At 40.0% G+C, this 27,777-nt stretch overlaps 1 protein-coding gene across 1 annotated transcript; it reads right to left on the reverse strand.

Moving 5' to 3' along the window:
* Positions 1-1,291: 1,291 nt before the first annotated feature.
* LOC104534228 (multidrug resistance-associated protein 1-like) lies at positions 1,292-27,777 on the reverse strand (the record flags this gene model as incomplete). The annotated part of the gene is given in 22 exon segments (XM_010184965.1): positions 1,292-1,430; positions 2,179-2,356; positions 2,696-2,863; positions 3,884-4,060; positions 5,254-5,380; positions 6,282-6,351; positions 7,765-7,852; positions 8,224-8,370; positions 11,077-11,280; positions 12,615-12,707; positions 13,483-13,644; positions 14,298-14,475; positions 15,151-15,378; positions 16,393-16,524; positions 17,381-17,442; positions 21,742-21,867; positions 22,984-23,121; positions 24,504-24,614; positions 25,376-25,552; positions 26,343-26,371; positions 26,374-26,460; positions 27,699-27,777. Coding segments are annotated over 22 exon segments (2,900 nt in total), but the record flags the coding sequence as incomplete, so codon positions are not given.

Here is a 27,777-nt window from a genome sequence, read left to right on the forward strand (position 1 = left end):
GGGGGTGTTGGTGGACAGCAGGATGACCTTGCGCCAGCAACGTGTCCAGGTGGCCAAGGCGGCCAACAACATCCTGGCTTTTATCAGGAATAGTGTGGCCACCAGGAGTAGAGAAGTGATCCTTCCCCCTGTATTCGGCACTGTGTGGCCACATTTCAAATACTGTGTCCAGTTTTGGGCCCCTCACTACAAGGAGGACATTGAGGGGCTGGAGCGTGCCCAGAGAAGGGCAACAAAGCTGGTGAAGGGTCTGGAGAACAAGCCTTACAAGGAGCAGCTGAGGGAGCTGGAGTTGTTTAGTTTGGAGAAGAGGAGACTGAGGAAAAGAGGTTGTAGAGAGGTGGGTGCTGGTTTCTTCTCCGATGTAACCAGTGACAGAAGAAGAAATGGCTTCAAGTTGCACGATGGGAGGTTTAGATTGGATATTAAGAAAAACTTCTTACTGAAAGAGTGGTCAAACACTGGAACAGGCTGTCCAGGGAGGTGGTGGAATCACCATCCCTGAAGGTGTTCAAGAAGTGCGTGGATGAGGCACTTCAGGACATGTTTTAGTGGGCAGGATGGTGTTGGGTTGACGGTTGGTCTTGATGATCTTAGAGGTCTCTTCCAACCTCAACGATTGTGATTCTGTGATAATAGCAGCTGTACTAGGACTAAAAGTCCACTTAACACTTCACTCTGTCTAACAGCAGTCAACTGCAGGAGCCTTGAGAAAGTGTGTAAAAGCTGTACTAGCCAATACAATACTTTCCACTTTATGTGAGCCAAACCCACGGTATCTTTCTCCAACGCCATTGTTTCTTCACATGGAATGAAGAGTAGCACGAGAGGTCTGTGTGTGCAGACGTGCATGCACAACAGTCTGCACCAGCAACTGGAGCAGGGCTGCAGCCTCAGAAGTTTGTATGCTCAGGTGGCTAGCAAATGGGGAGACTGGGATGCAGGGGCAGCTATTGGGCAGAACGAGTGTCTGAGTCCAGCTCGTGGAGGGATCCACCCTGTAAACACACACGTTATATTCTCACTAGTGAACCTCCATCCTGCTCAGCCAGATGGGAACAGGATGAGGCCATTTGGTGCTGTGCTTGTGTGGGTGCTCAGAGTGTCCGTGCTGTGTGTGGTCAGCCACATGCACATCTGGTGCACGCACGCTCTATGTGTGTGTGTCTGCAGAGAGTACACCTTCAGCAGGTACTGCTGGACCTGCAGCAGCAGCAGCTTCACCTCTCTTAGGCAGCTGGATCCAGCATGATACATTTTCCTCTAACCAGTATCATAATCACCAAATTACTGCTTGTCCACGATGGAGTAACAGGATGGAAGGCGGGGAGAAGTGGCTACGCACCTACGCATCAGCTTTCCAGGGGCTTCATTCACGAGGACTCCGTTTTCTACAGGCTTTCCCTCCTTTCCAGATGGACTATTTGGATCTGCAGGGGAGAAAAAGTAATCATGAAAATGGTATGCAAAAAGATACAAAGGTTTCATTTCAGTTCTGAATGTCAGGTGCAGTCCTAATGCGCAAACAAAGGGGGGAACACAGGTACGCATTTACAAACACTAACAGATAATTGACCAGGAGAACAAATGAGTTTAGTTCCAGCCCGAGCTGGACTAGTTGCCATGACAGTGAACATTTCCTTTTCTACCAAATGTAGGTCAGTAATAATAATGTGGTTTATTTATGAGGACATGCATTTGGGGCAGGGGGGCGGGGGGACAGGAACACAAACCACCCCCAAAAAACCCACAAATAAACAAACAACCCATCAAAAAAACCCCAACCAACCAATCCAACGACTCCTTTTCAGAACACATCTTTTACACAGTTAACTATAAATTATTTCCATTTTAGGAGGCAATGACAAGACATTCTAGTGAATGATGGAGTGAAGGTATAAGAACAGAAGGCATGCGCTATTAAATTTGAGCCTTCCTGCAAATTTAAGCAGAAAGTTTTTACTGCTCCACATTTTCCTAACCTTTAAGAAAGAATGTGTGCTTAATCTCACAACCTCCAATGCCCTCAAGAAAGAAGCACCTCTAAATATAAGCATATCACAAAAAAATAGTAATTTCTTCTAACTTTCCTTCCACTACTACTATTTCTCCTTTAATATGACTCCCTTAACATGCCACACATCAAATTATCCCAAGAGAATGTATTTGTAAGCTCACCGCTGTCTTCCACGCTCTGCTCAGCATTAGCATATGTACGAAGAAACTCGGCAAAGGCCCCATCTTGCTTCAGCAGCTCCTGGTAGGAGCCCATCTCAGAAATTTCTCCATCAGTCATTACCAGAATTGTATCCATCTGAGGCAGATAGTTGATTGCATGGGTTACCAAGACCCGTGTCTAAACAGCACAAGAAAAATAAGTTTTTCTAACACGTCATCATTCCAAATTAGTAAAGCTAATAGACTAAAGTATAGACAACAACTACTGCTCTTGCTGCTTGAATTCTGTGTAGAGCACAGCACTGTGGACAGACATGCAGCATTTTTAAGAAAAAATACTGTCCTTGTCTTGATTTTTTCATCAAAGCATTTTGAAGTACAGAAACCAAAGCACATTTCATTACTAAAAACTCAGTGTTTTATAAAAGTCCTCTCAAAAACTTCAGAAAGATTCTTTAATTTTTCAGCAAAGAAAAATAAATTCTTCTCTAAAGACAAGTATCTCATTACAACATACTTTATTTTTCAGGATCCCTTTTGGCCCAATAACTTTTTCAAAAATATGTTTCCCAACATGAGCGTCAACAGCTGACAAAGGATCATCAAATAAATAGACATCTGCATTGCAGTAAACTGCCCGAGCAAGACTGACTCGCTGCTTCTGTCCTCCAGACAAATTCACACCCTGGGGAAACAAGAAAACATGATATTTTATTTACAGCTGAAAAGAGATGTCTTGCTACAGGTTGTGAAATACACGAGTCATAAGTGGTTTATGCAAATCAGAGAAATTTCAGCACTGCATGAAACAGACCTCCATCACAAATCATCTCACTACCACAATGGCATAAGCAGTCACTACCAAAATCCTCCTGCCAGGAAGCTCGTCTATCAAGTTCTCACTGTCAGTGACGGGCTAGTCAAAAAAACGCGTTTGCTAGTCCTGTAAAGCAGTTTACCCAGACTGACCTTCTTAACTGTACATGCAGAGGCCACTTTTCTTCCCAGCTGTATTTCTGCAGTGCCACCTCTGATTTAATGAACGACCTCTGTTCACACTCACATAAGGAAGGTAAAGCTGTGTCCTTTACTGGATCTGGGGCTGTCACTTGGCAGCTACACCCCACCTGTAACTAACCAGCAGGCAAACTACGTATCTCTACGTATCCCTGTCTTCTGGAGAACACCAGCTGTACAGAACACCAAGCAGATGACACACACATACAGGTTGTTAGGAGGCACCCAGTCCAGTTCTCATAGCAGAGCACAGCATCTATGCAAGTCTCTGACTCCCACAGCACACATACTTTTGCAACCAAGCACTTTGTTTTTTTGGGTTCTGGGGCAGGGGGAGGATATTGGTGGATGGACGTCGTTTGTGTGTTTTAAATGAAGCTGAAGTGTTCAGAAGATTATTCTCTTCCTGTTTCCACACATTTTTTTCTGCTCTATAACCATGGCAACTTAGAGACAATTAAAAATTGTCATGTAAAATTGCTTTTGCATTTGTAATTGAAGACAGGTTTCCTCCCCTTTGAGGCTTAAGGGCAATGAAAACATACTGTTCAAATTTGACTCATATTCTAGAGGATTTCTACTCTGAATGTTTTAATTTCAATACAACTTTAAGATAAAGTAGAATAGAAGTCATATGGCCTTAACTACAAGCAATAGCACTGTTATGGTAGAGTGGGTATTTAAATACCTTTTCTCCTATTTCTGTTTTGTCTCCTGTAGGAAGAATCTCTATATCAGGCAGCAATGCGCAAGCTTCAATTACACGCTTGTACCTGCTCTCATTCATCTCCCTTCCAAAGATAATGTTATCTTCCAAGGTTGCATTTTGGACCCAAGCTTGCTGAGGAACGTAGGCTACTGAGCCCTGCAAGAAAAACAAAGTTTCTTATTCAGTACTTTAGACTAAAAGTCTGCACACAAAGTCAAAACACAGCAGGGCGTTGTGAGGCAGCCAGTGCTAATTACCTCACAAATTGCCTATGGTCATTTCAGAACTGCAGGAAGTGGTTATTGGGCTACCCTCCTCCAAAAAGTTATTTTTACAATCTTCTCTACAAACGAACATAACAAAGCATGTTGGTGGAAAATAAAGGACTTCAAACAAAATATGATTAGAGAACCAACAGAAACTTGGAGGAAACATTTGTTTAGAGAGAGTAAGTTTGTGCAATTACTGGACGTCAAAAGTCATTAGTTCTTTCATATAGTTATAAATTATGTTCTGCATAAGACAATTTAATCTGGAATGCAAGTGTGTGCTGAATGCACCCCTGCCAAGACACTTCTGCAGAAAGTAGGGGAAGTAGTTTTTATACAAAAGTCACTTCAAAGGAAACAACTGAGCTAGTGCAAAGTATTTTGCTTTGAAGATTAGTTCTGCGGTCTCTTTCTGCACAAATAATCAGTGATCAGATCTCACCTACAGTATTTTTCCAGAACAATTCTGGAGGTGACTAAATGTGCATTCTTTTAAATGCAACATATTTGTTTTGCTCTTAAAATAATTATCTTTCCATACATTACAGCAGCAGAAAAGTTCAGAACAAGGACTTTTTAATTGGTTATTTACTTACTTCCAGGTAATTTTTCCTCTGTGAGCTCTGTGCAACAGCAATGTTTAAGAAAGTACGAACTGCCACAGCAGCTTTTTCCATGTTTGGGTATCTGGGTCTACCTTCTCTTCTTGCAATTCTCTGATGCCTACGGAAGTATGACCCAATACTGCTCGTCCTCAGGCTGGAGTATGTACAGTAAGGTCTCCCGGCCTCAACACCTGGCTGCCAACAAGACCCACCAGAGTACTTATCTTTGAGACCTCCCTCATTCTGTCTGTTTGGCTAAATCTGAAACCAACAGATTTAGAAGTTGTTGCATGAAGACTTAACAGGCAACGATGCAGAGCGAAGGCTAAGACATATACACGGATTGCCTGGAAATCAGGCTAAAAAAGACATTCATTTGAAAGGCTGTCTCTTCCCCTCTTCACACCACTTGGAAATCCAGAGTCCTTCTGGCAACACCCACAAGTAACTGAACAATTATTCAGACACATCACACCTTGACAATCACGCAGCCTTCCTTTTTGTCCATCTCCCCCAGTAATGCAGACAGCAGTGAAGACTTTCCACAGCCAACTTGACCAACAACAGCTACCAAGGAGCCTTCAGGAACACTGAAATTAATGCTGAAATAAAGTGCACATAATTCAGCCTTGCTTGCTGCCACATCCCAGTAGTTAAACAGCCTATTGAACAGCCCATATAAAGCCAAATGCAGCGTGAACACCCACTGTGAATGCTGACACAGCACAGAAACCTTAATTGGTTGAAAATACAAACCTCTCATTCAGAAAGCACCCAGCTCCTCTTATACTTAGGACATAGCATCTTCATATGCACTTATAATCAGAAGGTTGGGGTTGGGGGAAGCACTGTGACACAACCTGACCAATATTTCCCTCAAATGTTCTGTGAACACAAATGTAAATACCAATGGATGCATCCCAGACAGCATCCTTCTCCCAAAGAATATGCAATTTAAGGCCCAGGAAAGAGGAGCCAAAATTAAGGAAGGTGACAGGGCACAGGGATGCTGCTTGTACCTGCATCACCCCAGTTACTTTGTTAGTCATGTTGTGCATAAGGTTCTTCACTGGTTTTCTCCAGCACGGGAATCAAGGATTGCTACAATTCAGCAAGAATAAGATTTTAAAAGGAAAACTCTTGAGCACATAGTGCAGACATCAGGGACTAGGGATAATTACGAGGGGCTTATCTGGCTGCATCCTCTAGATGGAGCTCATCCCATCTGCAGCACCTAGCAAGAGCTTGACATCCCTGAGACCTTCTCTCCTACTGTCTCTCTTGCTACTTCCCTTTATGCGTTCCATACATACAACATACTTTGTAAATTCCTCTAGTTCGTGAAACCCCTGGTTTATCTAAAACTTACATAGAATAAATGTTATTTGTTCTTCTGTTCCTTTAAGGCAACAAACATTTCTGCATACAGATTTTATAATTCAAATGCAGATAATTTACGATGCAGCAAGATTATGGAGTAGAACAAAGGTTACTAATTCTTACCTGTTCAGTGAAAAAGGATCATTTCTGGACCAGCTAAATGTTGCGTTCTTTACAACAATGCTTCCTTCAACTGACAGATAGAAAATATGTATTTATAATAGTGCCAAAGTAAGCAGCTAAATTGTATGCTCTGGATCACGCCACAGAAGTCTATCTAAGCACACATAGGCAGAAGTATAAAGCTATTTTTCCACTACTTAAAAACTTCATGTTCTGCTTTTACTGAATATATCAAGACAGCAGCGGTTCTGAAGTCACACTCACTAAGTAACCAGGAGGCACATGAACGTCAACTACACAAAGATCCCAACTTACTGAGCTGCAACCTCCTTTAGCCAGCAACTCTACTGCAGCACTGCAAAGTCAGTTCAAGGAACTAGCAGCCTTAATCTGACTTGTGCTTCAATGGAAGCATCAGCTAAACTGCCAATTCCACGAATGAAGCCAAGTTACTACGATACAGCAATGATACAGCTAAATAAATCAAACTACCAAATAAAACAACTTTGACCAAAAATATTGTCTACTGAAATGTCACATGGCATCTGTAGATTTTTACAGTGGCGACTCAAAATATAAGACTCTTAATTTAACCAAGCAAGCAATAAATACTTAGCCTAAGTAAATATTTACATTAATATGCAAGTACAACCCATTATGGGAAAAGACCCCACAAGCCCCTACACTGAAGATTTGTGAGCAATGTTTTCATGGTTATCAGCTGAGAAAGGCAAGAAGATATTCCCAAAAGGAAGAAGGAGAGGGGAAAAAAATTAAAAAACACAGCAGAGGACTGCTTACCAGAAAGCCAAGTGACTAAAATGATATAGAGCTCGACTAACCACATGAGAGGGAGTGATGAAGATTTCACTATGTTTGTAAAAATGAAGTAGGAAAATAGTTAAGAAATTACTAACAAAGTTTTGTCTTGCAAGAAAAAGGGCATTCATTTTTCAGCAAATCTGCCTTCATGCTGATCTATCTCCTGAACAGCTCTATATCACTGGACCAACAACACTGGGTACCGCAGGAGCAACGCTCTTTGCACAAAACAGAAAAGAGGCGTTTGCCAGAACTGGGACTTATCCTTTCTCCTTCAAGGGTGTTGAAGTGTTACATGATTATTGTTCTCCAAAATGCTGGGCTTTGGCACAGCATTAGTTATCACTGTTAACCGCCTACGGATTTCAAATGGCTACACTTAAAACAGTCTAAAGAATAATTTTTAAAGTCACCATCTGTGTCTGGATACAACCGTTCTGCAGTTTGCACACAGGAGTCGGGCAGAGGAAAGAAATAACTGAGAAGGTGGTAGAAACTTTACATAAATGTTGTTTTACAAATTTCCCTTTCTGCTTTCTGGCTAAAATCTATCAATGAAATCTACGAAAACACAATAAATTTGTTACCGAAAGCAAAAGGAACACTGTGAAGCCACCCAAAACCTGCACACACTTAATTTTCAACAGAAAAAGAAACTCACCCTCTGTGATGGGACCCCTGATTATGCTGTCTGGATCCAACTCTTCATGAGACAAGAACACCCTAAGGCGCTTCAAGGAGACACTTGCCTGCATGGGAAAGGGATGCAAAACTATCTCATACTCTTATATTTAAGAGCTTACTGTTTTGCACCACACACACACTACATCATTATTATGCACTCCTAATCCCTTCTTAAACCCATGGTACAGTTTCTTGGATAGTCATCAAACTCGCGCTTCCCAAACCACAGGAAATATGGCTGATTTCAGGAACACCCATCCACCATAACTGGGGTTGATAATTTTGCTTGCACAGCACGTAACACACAGGAAATGCACAGCTCCTTTCCTGAGGTGGCTGGATTTCACCCATGGACATTCTCTAAGCACAGGAATGTAATCTCTCCACCCAGTGGCTACCTCTGCGCAGAAACACCTGTTGATGACTGAAGCCTTACCTCCACGATGCTGCTGATAACCATAGGAAGCATGTTCAGTGGAAACCTGAGTATGTTGAATAATGCCAGGGAAACAAACGCCTTCTGGGCATCCAAGATGTTGCTCCTGTCTGTTGTGACATACACAGCAAAGGTGGACAAGGCAACCTGAAACAAAGTGTAATGGTTACAATTAGGGTAACGTTTCTTAAAGCTACTAACTCAGGAGTCACACAGTCCGGTAACTGTATTAGAGGTTTACAAATCAAAGAGCAGCAATGTTCTGGCAGCTTTCTTGTTCCTGATAACACTTTTTGCAAAACAAACATTTTATTTTAATCTATTGCTCTAAAAATAAGTTGATGGCTCCTCTTGGAAAGGTGTCAACTGCTCACTTTATTCACATAGCAAGGGTGAAACCACCGATGTCCCAGGCTATTTGTGGTCACACTGCAGGAGAAGGGAATGATCGGTAGTCTTTCCTTCTGCTCTCTTTCAGTTTTTAAGGCATTCCCCATGGCACCAGATACTGGATCAGTAAGTTACATAGACAGAAAAGTTAGAAACCACAGAATCACAGAATCACAGAACGTTAGGGATTGGAAGGGACTTCAAAAGATCATCTAGTCCAATCCCCCTGCCAGAGCAGGAACACCTAGATGAGGTTGCACAGGAAGGCGTCCAGGCGGATTTTGAATGTCTCCAGAGAAGGAGACTCCACAACCTCTCTGGGCAGCCTGGGCCAGTGCTCTAACCCATTTTATATTTTGTAGAGACTACCACAGCCCTAGATTTCCAAGTACAGCCCACTTCATCATGGACAGATTGTTTCAAAGAAACTTGAAATGTTACCGCATTACGAAGATGAAGCCTTACAGTACCTTAACAGTTCACAACAGAAAAGCTTAAGGTCCGTCCTGAACCAGAAAATCGCATCGAACCACTGTTATCATCAATTACAAAGTATAAAAATATTTTAAAAAAAAATTCTATATCCTTCTTTACATTTTTTTAAAATGTGTTTATTAAATTATAGTAAAATTAAAGTAAGCCAAGTAAAAGCAAACATTCACTTTCAGCTCTATTCCCTTCACAGTGTTTTCTTCCATGGCAACAACACTCATACCTCAGCACATCACAAGATGCAGCAACTCTTCCCCACAGGCTGCCACTCAAAACACGAAATCAAGACAGCCTAACCTTGGGGACTTCTCCTTCCACAGGTCTTCAAACAATTAGCTCATATGTCTAAGGAAGAGTCTCATCTAAGCACAGCATCCATTGAAGACATTCGTGTTTCTCTTAAAAATCTGACTGCTGTGAAGACGTATATTGTTCTTCATAGGGTCCGGTAGCTTGTTTGTACAGTCCTTAGTTTGGACAACAGTATCCCAGCGAGAAAGCCCTCCCACAGAGATCAAAAACAAGACAGGGTCCAAAGAATAACCTCACAAGCGATATGTCTGCGCTCTTGTGTTACCAACAATCAGTCTGAAATACACCCTTTATCAGCACACAGAGTAGCAGGGGAGGTACTGCAAAATGAATCGTTTCCTGACACGATTATTAAACAACGTTTTGAAGAGCCCTGGCCATGGAAACAGCAGAAGGAGTAGAGGAAATAAAAGAGTTCTGCACGCCAAAAGTGCTTTCAAGTAGGCACTTGCAGTAATTCTTGAATCAGAAGTTGAGAAGAACAAAAATCCGAGAAACAGGATGTTGAAGAGCAGCCTTGCACTCCAGGCTGTACTGACCCTGCCCCAGTGGCAAACTCCATAAGAAGCAAGGACCATTGCCACACATTCACAATGTGCAGTGAAACTGAGCTTCTTGTTAGGTGAATTTGTCTTCTCAGACTCCACAGAATAGCATTAAGGAGTCCACCTGCAGAGTTTTATTTAGAAACTTCATTTAATAATGTATTTATATTAAAACCATCTCAGATTCCTTTTAGAAAAGCATTCACTTAAGAATGCAGCTGATGTTTCCTACTCAGGGCACTGCTGCTTCTGTCTTTCATCATGCCCAAAACATAATGTAAACACTAAAAATGTTTGCTGGGATGGAATCCGAGACTGGAAAGTACACTTAAACACCTTCAACTGGAACAGCACATACTTTATCCTAATGTAGTCATGGCTTTTATGTGCTTCCACAGAGAAGAGCAATGGCCTCTTGTTCTAACAGGGCCTGAAGCAATTTTGATATGATCTCACTCTTCTCTCCCTTTTATTAGTTTAAGTGTAAGCCAACAACGAACACAATGAATGCTTCACATATCAAGAATACTATTTTATTTTTTATATAAAAAGTTAAAGCAATCCCAGGGTACACAACGGCTTTATCTCTCCACATTGTTCTTAAACAGATGCTGGGAGCATCCAGGCCAGAGCTTGCCTGGTGCTCAATGTCCCCCTTGGATCAAGGACTCTTATCTAAGGACCTGCTGCTCTCAATGCTGAAATAAGGGAAGTTTTACTCTGTCAGCCACAGCCACCACCTGGAAGGGTACTGTGCATATTAGTAACCTCTCCTAAATCCGACAGTATATTTAATCTTAGGTTCCTCAAGTACACTACTAAAAATAGAGGGGGATGCAGAGGAGGTTTTTCTTTTTAAATACTTAGGCCATTAACTTCCATAATACACCCTACTTGGATATTACTAAGTTTCAGAGAAAACAGTAGTGCCTTTTCATAGAGAAGTAGAGACATAAGTGTTCAATTTCCCACCACTGGGAACGGCATTCTGACTCTTGCACTCATTTAACAAACAAACAAACAAACAAACAAAAACCCAACCAAGTTCTAAAGCGCTGCCTTGGAAAACATGATCCCAAAAAGGAAAGCATATGTCTAGATTTGTTTCACTTACCAAAAAAGGAGCACAAACCCAAGTGAAGGTTCCCATCGCAGCAAGGTAGGCAGATTTTTTTAGGACTTTGAGTTCTTTCTGTCTGATCTCTAATACCTTCTCTCTGAAGGCTAATTCCCAAGCATAAAGTTTCAGAACTTTAATCCCATTGAGAATTTCATTCATCAGTTTAATTCTGTTGTCTTTGCTCTTCATTTGAGCCACCTGAAAACAACATTGCAAAAAAATAATCAGCAGAGCACGGTACTTGGCAGACCCACAAAGTTCTGAGCTTTGTATTTTGCAATGGCAAAATTTACCTCACTATCATCAAAAGCTTACTAGCTTCCCAAGAAGGAAATCTGAGATGCTATCTGAACAAACAAATATGCAGAATTAACAAGATATTTTAAACCAATTAAAAGAATGTTTCATGCAACTAAAAATCCAAACCAAGATCAAAACAATTGTGGCACTGGTTTAAGTGGGACTAACCGTGCATCAAGGGAGCCCTGGGACTCTGGATCCTCCTAGGTACAATATGCAGTTAAAAAAATAAGCCACTATAATCAAGCCTTAGAGCAAACTTGGTTTCTCAGTACTTCACTCTCACATCCATGGCTTTCTGATGGTGCACTAAAGCAAAAAGCTTTCAATTCAGCCATAAGAAGAAAGTCTGTTCTTCAGAAGTTTCCATCTTCATAAAGTACTTTTAAATGACAGCAGTGGAAGATGCTCTGACTCGGCACTAGCAGTCAGTAGACTGCACCAGTACAGCTGACCCAGACAGCTATTTCTAGTGGCAATGTGGCTGTGAAAGGCTAGATATACCTAGGAGCCAAATGCTGTGGTGTATTTTGGTCAGCATCTACAGCTAAAAAGGTTTCATTTAAATAAATTAGTCTCCTAGACGTATGGTAAAATCAGTTAGTAGCGAAGTCTGTACCACTAAGCACACGGTGGGGCTGTTGGAAGTAGTTTTTGCAACAGAAAACATGAGAGTTTGAGTCCATATTTACTTATGTGCACTCTGCAACAAACTGATCCTCTCTACATAAAGTCCACTAGGGATCAAGAACAGCCAACAAATAAAGCTTCTCCCTCCTCATCCCTCCAGGAAAAAAAACCAAAACCCAAACCAACCAAGAACAAACTACACACACAACCCCCAACACTGAACTACCATCCTGGCAATGTATTTCCCTCACTAAGAGTTACCAGACAGACAGTAGTGTACTTCAGTTCTTCAGCAGCAAGTTAGAAATCAAACTAATTCCAATCAATCACTGAGCATTACATGAAGCTGGCTAACCTGCTACCTTGGTCTTAACTACTGCAAAATCTTTAGGCTATTATGTACAGATACACTATAAGGCTGAAAAATATGTGAGTTAGTTTATTCTGCATACATAACAGCTCCGACCTTTCCTTCCTTTCCCTTTTTTAAGGGATAAGTAGAGAAACGGGACAAAAAAATTAAAGAACAAACATCAGGAACAAGTCAAAGAACAGAACATATTTCTTAAAAGCAATCTGTTGGGATATATAAAGGTTCTAACCTGATAGGTTTTTGTCTTCATTGCCATCACAGCATTTATGGGGACCAGAAGGATCATGACAGCCACACCTGCCAGCACTGAAGGACCTAAATTCTGAAAAGCACTTAATTGTAAACATTTATTTAAACTAATGTTTTAAAATACTGGGTCAAACCACTGCATATACACTCTGAAATATGCATTCTGAAATAGCTTTTCAACCTCTTCTTCCCCTTTTGAGAACAACTTGAAGGAAGAAGAGGAGGATCAAATAGGGGCTTGGGTTGATGTTTATGTGCTTTGATTTTTGAAACAAACATATATGGCACCCGTATAGAGAGGTACATATAGGTATAGATCAATGAATCTATATGTACCTATCTAAACACACAAACAGAGAACTTTTAATGGTTTTCACTTTTTGCTGGTTTGTCTGTTCTTCTGAAGTAGAGGCCCATGCAGGGAGTGACCGACTTCTTGGGGAATTTCACTGGCTTTCTGACTGACGTTGAGAATTGAGAAGAGTCAGCCCAGTGGCTGTCTGCACTAGAAATGGCAAACATCTCCAGTGACTCTCAAGAGTGCAGAAACAAGGCCACTTTTCTTTAAATCAAGTGACAAATTATGTACTATAGCTGCTGCAGTCCCCCAGAAGATATCAGCTCCCATCTGCATCCTTCCCACACGCATTCAGACCTACAAATTAAGAACCTCTGCCTTCATTCTTGACAGCAGTGACAAAAGCAGCTCTCAATGGCTTCCAAACAAACAGCGTATTGTCCACACTGCCGTAAAACCTCCAGGAGTCTGAAGAGCAGCTGTCTGTAGTCATGACAACAGGAAGCAGCAGTTACCAGAGTCAAAACAGGAAACAACAGGCAATACTTACCTGCCACAGTAAGTACAGAGCAAATACCACCTGGAGAGGTGCAGACCAAATCATGTTTATATAGGTAGCCAAGTCCATGAATCTCTGAGCATCCACAGACATCAGATTCACAATCTCACCCACAGTAGAAGTCTTTCTAGCAGAATTTGTGATAACAAGTGCCTAGGTGCAGATTAAATTCAAATAAGGCAACAGGTAGACTTAACTCATTTGCATTTTCTCCACAGAATTCAATTGATTTACAGAGCTTTACCTTTAAAATTACAAGCAATTATTTCCCTGATTCATATTCTGTGCCCTGCACATCTTACAAAATGCAAGTTGCATAGTTTGAAGCAAGAACAGTTGTTTGGTGAGGGGTTATTGCTTGTTTTGGTTTTCAGTGTAAGAAGCAAAATCTTCACTACTTGTCACGCATTTTTCTTACACAGAGCAATCAGTCCACAGCTTTCTAAAAAAATGTTCCTGCTTATTCCAAGATGAGGTGGCACTGCTGCTAAATCCCAAATAAAGCTGTAAATATAGAAGCATCTTAATTTCTGCATAAATTGGAGCAGTATTATACCCCTAGACTAAATGAGACAAGGTTTCTTGTTTGGCAGTGGGAAGAAGAAGGTGCCTGAACTTTAACTAATAAATTACAAAACTGCTCTATCTTAAAGGCTTTTATTTGTAATTCAGATACTCTTTTAGTTCTATTAAGAGTTAAGAATCAGCCTACCAGAGTCTCCTAATTGCTTTTAATTATTTAAACTTAAACAATGCATTCCCACAGTCACTGAGAGGTATGGTGATATCTTTAAAGAAACACCTACCTTTCGATAAATTACACCAACAATAGCTGTTTTAAGCCTCATTCCAGTTACAAAGCAAATATGAAAATACTGGTGAAGAATCAGTGTCTGAAGACAGGCACAAACAAACAGCAGCCCTGTATAAAAGTAGCCTTGCCAGGCTGGGGCAGTTTTGTTATTTACAAAGTTGATTAGCAATCTGTGGAGAGAGGAATCAGTTCTCTTGAAAAATGCAAATCAAACTGAAATGTCAGGGTTACAACCTTAGGTTATTCCAAACATTATATGGGTCATGCAAGAATCAAACTTGGATAAAACACTTAAGCAAACTTTTAAGAAACTGGAGATAATTTTATACTAGGACACATCCCTCTATTTTCCTAACAGTGTAAATACTACTTTAAAACATAAAGCATCACATACCTTACATGTGCAGCATTCTCTTAGAGCTACACTAGAAAGTCTCATATTCCCTCCAGCTAAAATACAACCACTTACAGTTGTTTTACTTCTTCTCATCTGAAAGCAATACAACTCCATCTACCCTTAGCCCTCAGCTGCTTCACATACTGTGACTTGTAGCCCCCAGATCACTACAGGTTACAATCGAATAAACTCTCCTGCTATAGTTGATTATGTTCCTTCCTGGCCTTCCTAGTGTTGGAAAGGAACATAAAAAGTCAAACATTTAATGCATGATGTTATAATTTGAAAACCAATGTACCAAAGTAATCTCTGTGCATGGTTCCTAACTTGTATTACAACTTCTCACTCTTGAACCAGCTGAAGGCACTGCAGGTTGGTGAGCAGAATACTCATGCTTTAAATTCTGTCTACATACTTGCAATATTATAATGAAGTACATAAATCTTACTTCAGAATTTCTGGGCCTGCAAACATCAAGAGATCATGTGCAGCTTTGAACAGGGAGCTCATGAGAAAATATGGTCCAAAGGTTTCATATAACACCTTGAATAAAGATGCTTCAGAGCTCTTCTGAGATGGTTTTATAATCAAAGCTTCAGCCTCTTCTGTCGCATCAGCATTTGAATCATTTGATTTTTGCTGCTTTTTGGGAGAGTATAGCATGTTTAATGGCTGCCTGAAATAAGAGTAGGTACATAATGTAGCCTTTATTCAAGCATAAAGGCAACTGGAAAAAAGCACAGTATACAAATGACATGTTTATGAGCTTCTTAAAATTTTGACTGGATTTTACTGCCAATCAAGTATCTTTTTAATCATGACACCACAGCTAAACGAACTGGCCATTCAGAAATGGTCTTCTTTGTAGGGATAGGTAACATTCGTACTGAATCTCTCCTATATGCCCTGTGGAATGAGGAATAGGGCCGTAGCCTGTGTTAAACTTAAAGGGCAACAGACATATTTATTCAAGAACCCAGTATTCTGAACTTCCATCAAAATCAAGGCCCCACTGTCCCATGAGAGTTAAAAGATGGCAGCCAGATTTATGCCAAGTCATACCAAATGGACCAAACACATTCATTCCGTATATCTAGCTTATGCCAAACTATGTACTTCCAAACTTCTGAGGACAAGCTGTACATAAAAATATGCTGTGTAAGCAAGCAGGCGATTTTCCTTCAATGAAAAGGTAATAGTATTTGCTGCAGAAAAGGATAATGAAAGTAGGACAGAAACTGCAGGCATGCCATCTTTCTCATTTTAGTCATCTGGCTCCCTGTATAGTAAAAGGAAAAACAAGCTTCTCACTTTTACACCCTGAACTGCCCTCCTGAGGCTTCACAAACTACAGAGGGAGCCCAAGCTCCTAAATTACATGACTAAGTTTGACTGTGTGAAAATATTCACTCCCCAGGGAAAAAACACACACCAAAATTAACAATAACCAGCTTTGGATCATAAAAGACTAAGGAAAACTTGACACAGCTCTTCATAAGACAACACACGTCACCCTACTTGGTTCCTGTTCTGTATGCACTTAAGGACAAATGCGGAGCTGCCACCCGGGCCTCACAGAAGCAGGCTTGATCACAGATTGCTGACAAACACCTCTAAGCAGAGGCTGAGGAAGTTTGGGTTTTTTTAACCTCCACATCTCAGAACTGCCAGCCAGGATACCTGAACTTACCTCTTGGTTTTTGCCCATTCTTTTGCCCAGTTTCTAGCCAAAACTGGCACTACCTCCTCAGATTTGTCCTCTTTATTTAATGACCACAAATCCTTGGCTTCCAGAGGTCTCCGATAGCCCCGAACCATCAACCTGTGTTAGAAAGAATCAGCACTCTATACTGAAAAACGCTAGAGATATGTGTATGTATATATGCCATTACGACAGTGGTACTTACATCCAGCCCTAAAACAGAGCCAGCTCTTCACAATAACACATGCAGGAGTTAGCACCTGTAGCAACACAGGTCGAGATACTAAAACACATATCCTCCTGTCTTTACTGTGAGACTTAGACACCAAAACATCTAAGGATCCAATATATGGCACTGAATTCAAATTTCAGGGAAAATAAAAGAAAGGATGAAGTGATCTCATTTGAAAATCAGCCAAGCAATTAATAGTCCCATGCCTACCAAGTTTCAAAATCTTTATCAGCCTTTAATTTTACAGAGCAATTCCCTTCATCCAGCCTTTGGTTGGAGCTCTGGCTAAGTGCCAACGTCAACAACTCACCAACATTATTTTACATGGTTCTGTGTTTTAACTCACAAGAACACGTGATCAAATCATACAACATAACTAAAGCTAAGTTAATGAAAAAAAAGAACCTATGGGACAAAAAAAAGCTAACAGTTTTGAATGCCTTAGCTCCTAAATACAGCAGATAACTTCTCCCTTCTTCTATTGCCCAAATAAGTTTTTAAATTATATTTTTCCAGCAAATATACTAATTAGATACTGACAAAATTTAAAATTACAAAGACCCTACAAGGGAAGTAAAAAAGATTAATCAAGTTTGGGAAAAAAATAATCAATTTAATCTATCTATAAAACAACCAACCAACACAACTAAAATCATTATTGCATGATTTTTGCTAGCTCTGAAAGTAGGATCCTAAAATACCATCTAACTTCAACTGGTGCTTTAGGCGTCATCTTGACCTTACCCAGTGATCCACCAGAATGTGATTCTGGAGAGGAAAGAAGCACTGAACTCTGGACATGGATTCTAAAGGAGAGAAAAAGAAATCAATCCGCATACAAAGTGAGTGATACAGGGCCAAAAGAAACAACTGAGCAGAAAAGACGCTTTAAAATGCCTTTTGTTTATAGTGGGTTTTTTTCCACATTACTAAACTTGTCACTCATGCTGCTGAGAGCTTGTTCAGAAAACATAAGCCCAGCTTCCAGGCTGTCAGCACACAGAGACCACTGGGAGACAGGAATAGCAGTGTGGGGAGACAGCAATATCAACATATGCTCCATATCAACAATGCAACAAATAATTGAGAGAATTTTGTAAGACAGTGCAGGCCAGACAATCTCTCAAGATGTCACGATCAGTGCCTACCTGTGAGAAATTGTGTGCGGGAAGTAATTTGTTAAAGCATTAGGGTATAGAAACAAGGCTGGGGTCTTGAAATCAGTTTTATGAGACGTGGTACTTTGGAACATAACAGGATGAGAATCTTACCAAAAAATCAGTCAAGCCCCCATTGGTAACGGGGTACAGTGGAAAGTGAAAGAAGTCTCATTGTGTATAGAAACGAAAAAAAAGGGGGGGATTGAGATGGAGTTGGTAACTTCTGGAGTATTTGCGAAGGCCGTAAATCTGTCAAGGCCTGGAAGATTTCTACATTCACAGACAGAGGGAAATCTCCAAGACAGAGAGGGGGGTGCTTCAAAGCTAAGATGAGCAGAACATCCTTGAAGACCAGGAACTGAGGAGCTGACAGAGCTGCAAGAAACCGGCTTAAATCACGACTGGTTCCACAGAGACAACCAAGGTGCAAAGTTTACAATGATGAAGACTCTGAGCCTTCATCCCTGCGACCCTCAACGACCACCCCAGGATTTGAGTGCGCACGCGACAACGGCCGGAAACTGAGGTGAAAGATTTCCCCGGAAAACTGCTGAGTATGTAAATAACTTTGTAAAATGGGTGGCTATGATAACGAATGTTACTATAAATAAACCTCAAGCGATTGGCAGGGGAGCTTTCCAGGCACCTCACTTCCTGAATGCACCCACCCAGCGTGCTGCCAAGAAACCTTTGCCTCACAGAATGGATGCGACGCTTAAAACTGCATTTTGGGAGCACGTTTCTCACATACTTGTATCAATGCAAGGTATGCTACCAATAAGAGCATAAATACATTAAATGGGTAAAGTTAGTCATAAATTAAAAATTCTCTTCTACTGTTGTAGCAGTTAAGTGATGTGAATCCAACAAAACAAATGCACAGATGAGAAAAAAATGTGTAAACCCCATAAACAGCCCCTAATTCATCAAGCATGGGAAACTTAAGTATGCCTAAAGGTACACAGCTAGCTGTGTTCTACATCCAGCACAATGACTCTCTGTTTTAACTACTCTTGAGGTTAACATCCTCTCCTAATCTGGTTGCATTAAAACAGCAGAAACAAAGGCTGGAAGAATTTCAAAGGCACTGAAGGTGATTTATTGCAGAATTCCAGTGCAGATTTTTCTCTTCCCTCTCTCACTGCTCTGAACAGCATCTAAAGAATGCTAAAACCAGTCCCTCTTTTGGCAGACAAACCACTAGGTTTTTACCATCAACTATCGGAGCAACTCAGGTATTTCCATCTACAAAAGTCACCAAACATCATTAGAGTACTGCGATTAAAACAAGTAGTGCAATTAAAACAAGATTTGCATTTTTCTACTGATGTTTGTGTAACCTGACTTCTCCACTAAGCTACACTGAAGTGTGTTGTAACCACGCTACATGAAACAGACTCCTGCATTTCCTCCGTTATTCGTAACTTGTTTGCAGCTCTGTAGGGAGCAATGTGTATGTGTGAGACAGACACTTCTTCTGAAAGGGGATAGAGTTCCACATTTCCAGAGTACTTAAACACTTGCAACAAAATGATTGTAAGCAAATCCAGCACCATTGTTTAATGAATTATTAGAGATTTCAAACTCAGGGAAAGGAAAAAAAAATAGAAAAGGCAGGGCAGGGAGGGCAGAACTTTCAGTCTTCAGCCACACCAACATTCCCAGCAGACAGATTTCTACTTCAGCAAACACAGGGAATACTTTCATCTTCAACAAAATTTCAAAACATTCTGAACTTCACAAAAAATGCTGTATTACTTTTTTCCTATATACTTTTTTATCTATTTGCAGGTGGAAACTCTAAATTCAAGAGTTCACAAGATCTAGTACTGCCAAAAACTGGACTTCATTTGCATAAAGCAAATTTTAAAACATTAAAACACATTAGATTACTGTTAAAATAATACTATTTTTGATAAAATTAAATAGTTATCACCAAAGAACTGTTAATTATATTGATATTCATGACAGACAGAATGAAGGCAAGTTGTAGCAAGTCTGGACGTATGTAGTGTAAACAACATGAAAATGAGACAATACACGTTGTTTGACTTCTATACACATCAGCATCTACATCTTAGAAATTTCACTGTAGTTTTTAGCCTTAAGTAAGGTTTCACTCAAGACTTACAAACATTTCTGGTTTGGAATTGCATGGCAGGAGGGAATAAAACAAAATTTAAGACAGACTAATACGACTTGCTTTGTTCATTTCCCCATCGTAACATTCAACACACCACTCAAGAAAAAAAGGTTAAAATTTTAAGCCTGCCCTACTTCCTAGGGACACTCCTAGAAATACTCAGGACACAAAAACAAAGGCACCTTGTAACTATTGTAAGCACAGTCAAAGCAGAAAAGGCTTTCATAAATCCATGATACACCATCAAATACATTTCTGCCCTGAATTACATGAAAAGAACCTGAAGATGAAGAGGATCCAAAGCCTCAGCAGAATACTCTTCCCTTCAGGCACATACACACAGACTGCCTGCTCACAGTAACACAAGCACACTGGATACCAACAGAGAATGTAACTGGAATGTACTAAGTGCGGCTGGCCACGGACCTTTTTTCACAGTCACAAAGGCAACATTTACTTCGACCCCTTCACACATTTCACACCTTCCTTCATCAGTTAGTGCCACCTAACAACCTTCAAACCAGAATTACATCTTACAAAAATATAGAGAACTGAGGTTTCTAAACATGGCACATCCAAACTCCAGGCAGTGACAAGTGTCATTCCACCATGACTTATAAGGCTTAGCCCAGGGCCAAGCAAGCAGTACAATATCCAGCATCCTTTGCACTTTAGATCCATGCCATATAGCCATAATTAAGAACCGACACAAAAAGATCATGTCTAGATAAAATTAAATTCCCACATCCAGGCCACCCTCTAGCGTTAACTGCTCTTGCAATTGAGCTGGTTAAATTTTTGCTTGACTCAAGAGAGGTAAATGTGGAAATGAAATGCGTCTATCCAGATGCATGGGTTTTCCTGGTGTAGGTTCTTCTCCACCTTCACTAGGAAGGGTGTAACCTGACAGACTGGATAATATAAGAAGTATTCTTATACTCTTATTGACTAACTTTAGCTAGAAAGAAGCTGCATAAGGATAATAGATTTTAGTGCCTGAGGCCCACTTGGCTGACTCTGCCTTGTGAGGCACAGATAAGAAGTTAATGAATCGCCCTACTCAGGCCAACTTGAGGAGTCAGGCGTTGTGAAAACAAAAGCACAGAAACCTGAAAGATAAGAAGACTCCATGAAGACACAGCTGAAGTGACCATTCCTCAGACCACTGGAAGACCATTCCGCATGCTAATCGAGCGTGCACAGTTAGTATGTAGATACTTTAATTAGTTATGGGAAATGTAGCATACATGTAAACTATTATGTCATGAATGTGTGTGTGTAAGGCACATATAAGCTACTGGCAACCACTAATACCTGGAGCATTCAATTTATGAAATGCTTTCATGTATGCTCCCAGCGCTGAATTAAAGAGTGTCTTGCTTTCTGACTCCTGCAGACTGGTCTTACAAAGATATTGAGCCAATATTTTGGTAACAAGGGAATATACATCCCTATGAGTTAACACCTACTGAATGGTATCAGATGACCAGGAGGACAGCATTTCAAGTCACTATTTCCCTCTGACTGCCAGAAGCACTACTGAATATAAATACATATGACTTAAGCTTCAGGAATGCTATTCAGGAATGACTGAAACAGTATTGTTGCTCTCTTAAATGCAGCTTTCCCCGTTTTGCACGTTATGGGCTTCATCTTCTGAACCTCCCACTAAGGAGCAAAAAGAACACTACTGCAAACAAGCCAACAAGTTTTGAATTATTTGGCATCTAGGAGACTATAGCCCTATAACTCATTGTACAGAATATTGCATGTAAGATACTCAGTACAGACTGAACACTTACAGGATCATTTACTGTTTCAGAAAACAAAGGTGGTCGCTCTGGAAAACAACACAGGATGAGTTGTACAAGTAACAGGATGAAGTAGATGCAGAAGGTGACGTAACGAAATGCATCCACTTCAGGACCCTACAAAGGAAGGCAATATTTGAATTACAAGACTTGAGGAATTTCTTTAACAACAGCTCCTTATTGTAAATTCTGCAAACTACATAAATGTTACACTACCCATCCCCATGCAAATTAAAGTCAATGCCTATTTGGTAAAGGTAAAGTAAAGAGAGAGGGGAAGAAATTAAAGATATACTTTAGTTATAAATCAATCACTGTCATAAATTGTCTTCTGTAGAGAAGTTCTCTTTAAGATACATTTTAACAACAAACAGCATGCCCCAATTTTAAGTCAAGATATTCTCTACAGGAGTAAGGCATTTATATACTAGATAATAAAGAGTTCTCAAATCCAATTTGTTAATTAGAATGCACACAGAAAACGAGAATCAGAGGAGTAGAATTTAGGTTACAATTTGTTGTGTTGTGCTCAAATTCCAGAGGCTCTTCCATTTTTTTTAGACTGGGACTGATACATAAAGCGTAATTCACAGAAATCAAAGCACAGGGACAGACGGACACACCCCCACCTACCCATCCACCAGTGAAATCCCACTCTCAACAGCTAAAGACGAAAGTTGGCTGAAAAGTTCTCAAAATTTACAACACAGCTTAAAGGTTCCAAGAAATAAAAGTGACATGCCATTTTCAGGCAGCTCCACAATTAATTTGGTATCTGAGGCGGTCTTACTATAACGCAGACTGACATGAAAGTATTTCACTTGTACACTTTCATTTTGTCTCAGCAGATGATACCACATTACCATCAAATCAAGGAAATCCACTGTATAATCACCAGGAAGATGATGTAAACTCCCAGAACAGCTTTGTATCAAAGATGACACATGTCTGTTGTGTTCTAGAACACGCATCCCCTTTCTGGAACAGCTAGCAGAATTTTCTTGGCAACTGTTGCTACAATTGAGATAATTACGAATTTCAGAACAAGAGCCACTAAGTCTTGCTTGTTTTGCCTTTATAGCCTAAGGAAGGAAGGAAGGTACACTGAATGGATCATTAACTGATTTGACCGGCATAATTAGCAAGCAACAACCCTGCAATTATTCAGCAATTACTCAGTAATCTGCAGCATTTGGGATTATTTACAACTGAATGATGCTAGCAATCACTTACCTGATTTAAGACATGTATTATTTTGGATCTAAAAACTACTGTGGCACATGACAATGAGATGAACCAGAAAATCGTCATTACACCTGAAGACTGGACTCCTTTTATTCTTTCATATTGTATTAAAAATGTGGCAAGCAACTGTGGACAAATAAAAACAAATTATTCACAAGCTTTAAGTTTTACAACACGTTATACACATATACTAGGTACTGTGTTAAAGTGTGCTTACTTCGTATTTCAAATCCAGTATCTCTCAGACATTATAACCACCACAGATTTTAAGTGTAATCTAAAAATTCGTTTAAATGGGGAAGCCTCTGGAGCAGTAAATACAAGAAGTTGACAAAAAAGGGAAAAGGAATATGTATTACATTGAAGTAAATGACCACATATACAAAAGCACTGTCAAAAGCTGCCAGTCTTAATTTCTTTACTTTTCTGGTTCTATATCACAAATCAACATGCAATTATAATGACACTATATCCTTTCCAAGTATTTCCTGACTAATCCTTTTTAAAGTAAAAAGATTTCTTTTGCTACAAGCCACAATGCCAAACAACACTGACTAAGTATTAATCTATGTCTGTATTTTGTGTGTTTTCAGAGTCCGTTAGGAAGCTGGTACAACTTGGTAATCTCAGTTAGCTGCTGTATCATGTGAAAGGATTTATATCCTTGGTCGCCTCAGGTCAATACATTCAAGTTTTCACTCGTAGTTTTATTGTGTTATATAGAAGCCTCACTTATATTCTTTTCCTATCTCCATTTTCACAGTGTTACATGTAACTTCTTGCCTGGAGATGGCCCTCTAAGCTTTCTGGGTGCACCCCTGGTAACAGTGGCTCGAGACATTAATGGAAGTGTCAAAGAGGATGCCAGTGTCGAGATAAGCACACCTGGGAGCTGGTTAAAATGACAACAAAAGGGAAGGCATTTTCCTCAAAATGCAGGCAGCAGAGATACTTCTGTGAAAGCAGACAACACTTGTGCATCCAGGTAGAAAGAGTTAGATGGGGACATCTATGGCCCTCACAGCATTTTAAGACTTCCCACTCTACATCAAATGTAACAAAGAAAATAGGCACTAAAAGAACGTTACATGCAAGAGAGTTCATAGTAAGATACTTAATAATGCAATGCCTTCAACAGTCTTTCACCAAGCTCAGTGTGATTTGTATTACCTAGGTTTAATCAGTTCTCTCAACTTGATTTCCTCCACCCCATGCTTGGGTCAAGCTGTTAAATGAACGGTAGCTCAAGCTTACTAAGATAAGGCAAAACAACAGGCTTGTGTGCTGACATGCAACGATGCGCTGCGTACAGCTGGGTTGGGGCTTTTTCTCTAATTTTTTATTAAAAGAAAGCAGATGTTTCAGAGTCACTATTTCACAGTTCACCTGCAGATTAAGTTTGTACATAAGGATTGCAGCATAAAGAATTACAACACTGTGAATAGTACTAAGGTGTGTGTTATTGCTTAAGGTTTTGCATGAACAAAGGCCGTAACAGAAGAACTTACCATTGTCACACCCAACACTGTAGGCCTAACAAGAAAAATATTTTGACTTCTTTCCCAGAAAGAGTAGAAGAGGTCTGCCCAGCAGACTATCCACAGGATTAAGCCCATAGCCTGCAATACAAACGTGTATTTCATACATGAGCTCACAGAGATCAGGCAGCACAATATACATATACACACTAGATGTTACGTGGTAGTAGAAGAGGAGTCATAATCAGATCATCTCTTCTGTGCAATTCTACAACATCCACAAAAGATGAGTAATTTTGCTTTACCTACGGGATCCTCACTAGAAGAAAGAAGTTTATTAATTTTTAGTACCATATAAATCAGTGTATTATGAAGCAGAAAGCTGGTGAATCTCACTACTGAGTAACACATTGCAGAGACAAAAACTCTCCAGTACACCATGCTATTACAGTCCTTAAAACTTTTCTCCTATTCTACAGGGCAGGGGAAGGAAGAAAACATTAAGTATCTATTTCACAATAGCATTGGAATAGAACACCTACAGCAGCTCTAGAAATCTATGCTGTGTAACTTCATAAGCTGACAGGATAATAAATTCTTTTAATTATTGAAATAAAGGCCTCAGGATTGAGTTGCCTTGAAGCACTCTTCTCCAACTGGTCTTACAAAAGATTTGCATGTTTTTTTGCTATGTCAGAATAAATTTCAGAAAGCCTACTAATAAAAGGGCAACGGAAACACATAAGGCTTGCAAATCAAACACGAGTAGAACAAGTTACAGCTCAAGTGTGCACACAGGCCAAGACTGATGCTCAGCAAAAACAGCGTACTAAAACATAGCTGAAAATAGACTCAAACTTCCAGATAAGCTTAATGAGTTCTGATTTTAAGAAGTCACGTACTGTTTTGGCTTTGTTGAGGTTTGACATTTGTATGTATCCCCTGTCATGATAACGAAGGTACAGCAAGTACACTGGGAAGCAGATCCACAGGTAAAAGCAAGGAATCCAGACCAGGACTGTGTTCTGAAAGCACGGGGTGAAGTCTGGATTTTCTGTGTGCCATGTCAGATTCCAGTCCTGGGGAGAGAAAACAGATCAGTTAAAGAAAAAGCAAACACAGAACTTCAGTATTTAAAAAAAAAGAAATAGCCACTGTCTTAGTCTGTACCTCTTATTGTGTATTACTTTATACTTGTATTAAACTGGCTCCATTTTGTGATATATCTAATTTTATTGCACTTTTCGTAGCTCAGAAATTTTACACCTTCACAAAGTGACATTAGTGTCACTTTTGTTGGTTATACATAGCTACCATTACATATAACTCACTCAAATCCAATACTGGGATCTTTAACAGTATTAATCAAGGTTTTTCACATTATTGCAGAAAAATAACACAATGCTAGCTACCTACCATTATAACCACTGCACTTCTATGTATAAATACCCACATACACCGCATTCCCAAATTTCAGTGTGAAAACACTACCTGGCACACAGTAAAAGTGAACAGCATAAGATAACATCCCTTCACTATTGGTAAAGCGGTCTCATAGCTCCCAAGCTGCCTGCAGCAAACCCAGTTGACACTTTCTAGTAATTCATAACAGGACACAGAACTTCATAAAAGGCTCGCCCGTGCAGCTCATTTCCTACTCAACAAAAGGAAATGTAAAGCAGTATAATTCCATGTTTTCCTATTTCTCTTACACGTGACTCTCAAAAACAAGATAAACAACCATACAGTCAAACCAAAACCGACACTTGCAGTAACAGAAATGTGATCACCATTCACATTACATCATGAACTTTCATACCATATTTATGATTGGCTTTTGTTAGGGAAATCTCTTGCAGGAAATTTTACCTTAAAATTACCGACTTTGCTGTAAAATTATCACAAGGGACAGTTTCTCTCAAATGCTGTAGATCCCTGACTCTCCAACAGAACGATGCAATACCAAGATACCACCACTGCAGACTGACTGTATTCAACAGCCAAAGCACAGCTCACAGACTTCTGTTGAAAAGCCACACAGCCAAGAGAACAATCCCATGCCCAAAAGCTTGTCAACTCCAGTGTCATTTCCAGTCACAAAACGTTTTTTCAGGTGGTTTCACGGCTTACAGCTGCACAGAATACAAGTACCACGACTGGGACACAATGGCAGTCAGTAACCCCTCTCCTCTATAAAAGCCTGAGCTGGTCACAGAAGTGTGTGCCACAATCCACATTTTATAGATGAGGAAACAGAACCACAAGGAGCTGTAATGCCTGTCCCCTCTATTCCAACGCTGAAGCTGAAAACGGATCCCACTACTCAGAATCACCACACTTTGATCCTTGTTTGTCACCATCTTCCACTGATTAAACAGTTTCAAACATTATCACAAAGGGAAGAAAATAGAAGAATGTAACTTGCAAAAATTTCAACTTGTGGCTAATCAGATTTTTTTTGGTCATAGAGTAGGTTTCCCCTTAAAACTACCTTTCTGTGTCAAGATGTTTTGTTGTTGTTGTTTAAAAAGAAAATATTTTTTAAATGTATGAACAAAAACATATTCCTTCCACACTTCCCTCTCAATTTCTTTCAGAATCTAGGACTTCTTTCTTGGTTAGATACAAGAGACAGTATGCACAGGACACATGGCTGTTATTTTTCTCCTCTAACTCCATAGCTTTCTGAAAAGTCTTCTCCCTTCTTATCATTTTTAATGTCAGTTGAAAAAAAAAGTATCTCCAAACCTAATACCGCCAATTCAAGGAAATTAACACTGGTAAATGTTAACAACAAAAATGCCTGATGAAGTTTCAGTGTATCTGCACAGGGGTCACCTAAGTGGTTCGTGAAAAAGCAGCGGCTGTGAGACGCCGTGGGTGAGCCACGTGCCCTGACTGCACAACGTCATCAGAAATTCCAGCTGAGTCATCCTTACATTTAGCCACCACACACGTGTTTTTTGATTTTCTAAGTCCCAGCTACTCCACCCCAGCACAATTGTGTCTCATGAGTCTGCAAAAGAGTTTACAATTCACAAATTAAGACAGTTAGCATGATTATAGGAGTAAATTGACAGAATGTAATCTGCTTTACAGCAAACAAACAAAAGCATTGACATCATTTTATCGAGTAAATTTTTTGATATCTACATCCTTAAGAAAGTTGCTGTCTCCTTTTTCAGTGTTTTTAAATGCTTGCTGTAAAACGAATCATGCAATTACCGGAAAGGAGAGAGCAGGTAATGCATGTGTCACTGGCATCCGGTTCAATCAAAGTGCTGTATCCATGACTGCTATGCAT

The sequence above is a fragment of the Mesitornis unicolor genome, unplaced genomic scaffold (genome assembly GCF_000695765.1).
Source record: "Mesitornis unicolor isolate BGI_N332 unplaced genomic scaffold, ASM69576v1 scaffold1365, whole genome shotgun sequence".
Lineage (NCBI taxonomy): Eukaryota > Metazoa > Chordata > Aves > Mesitornithiformes > Mesitornithidae > Mesitornis > Mesitornis unicolor.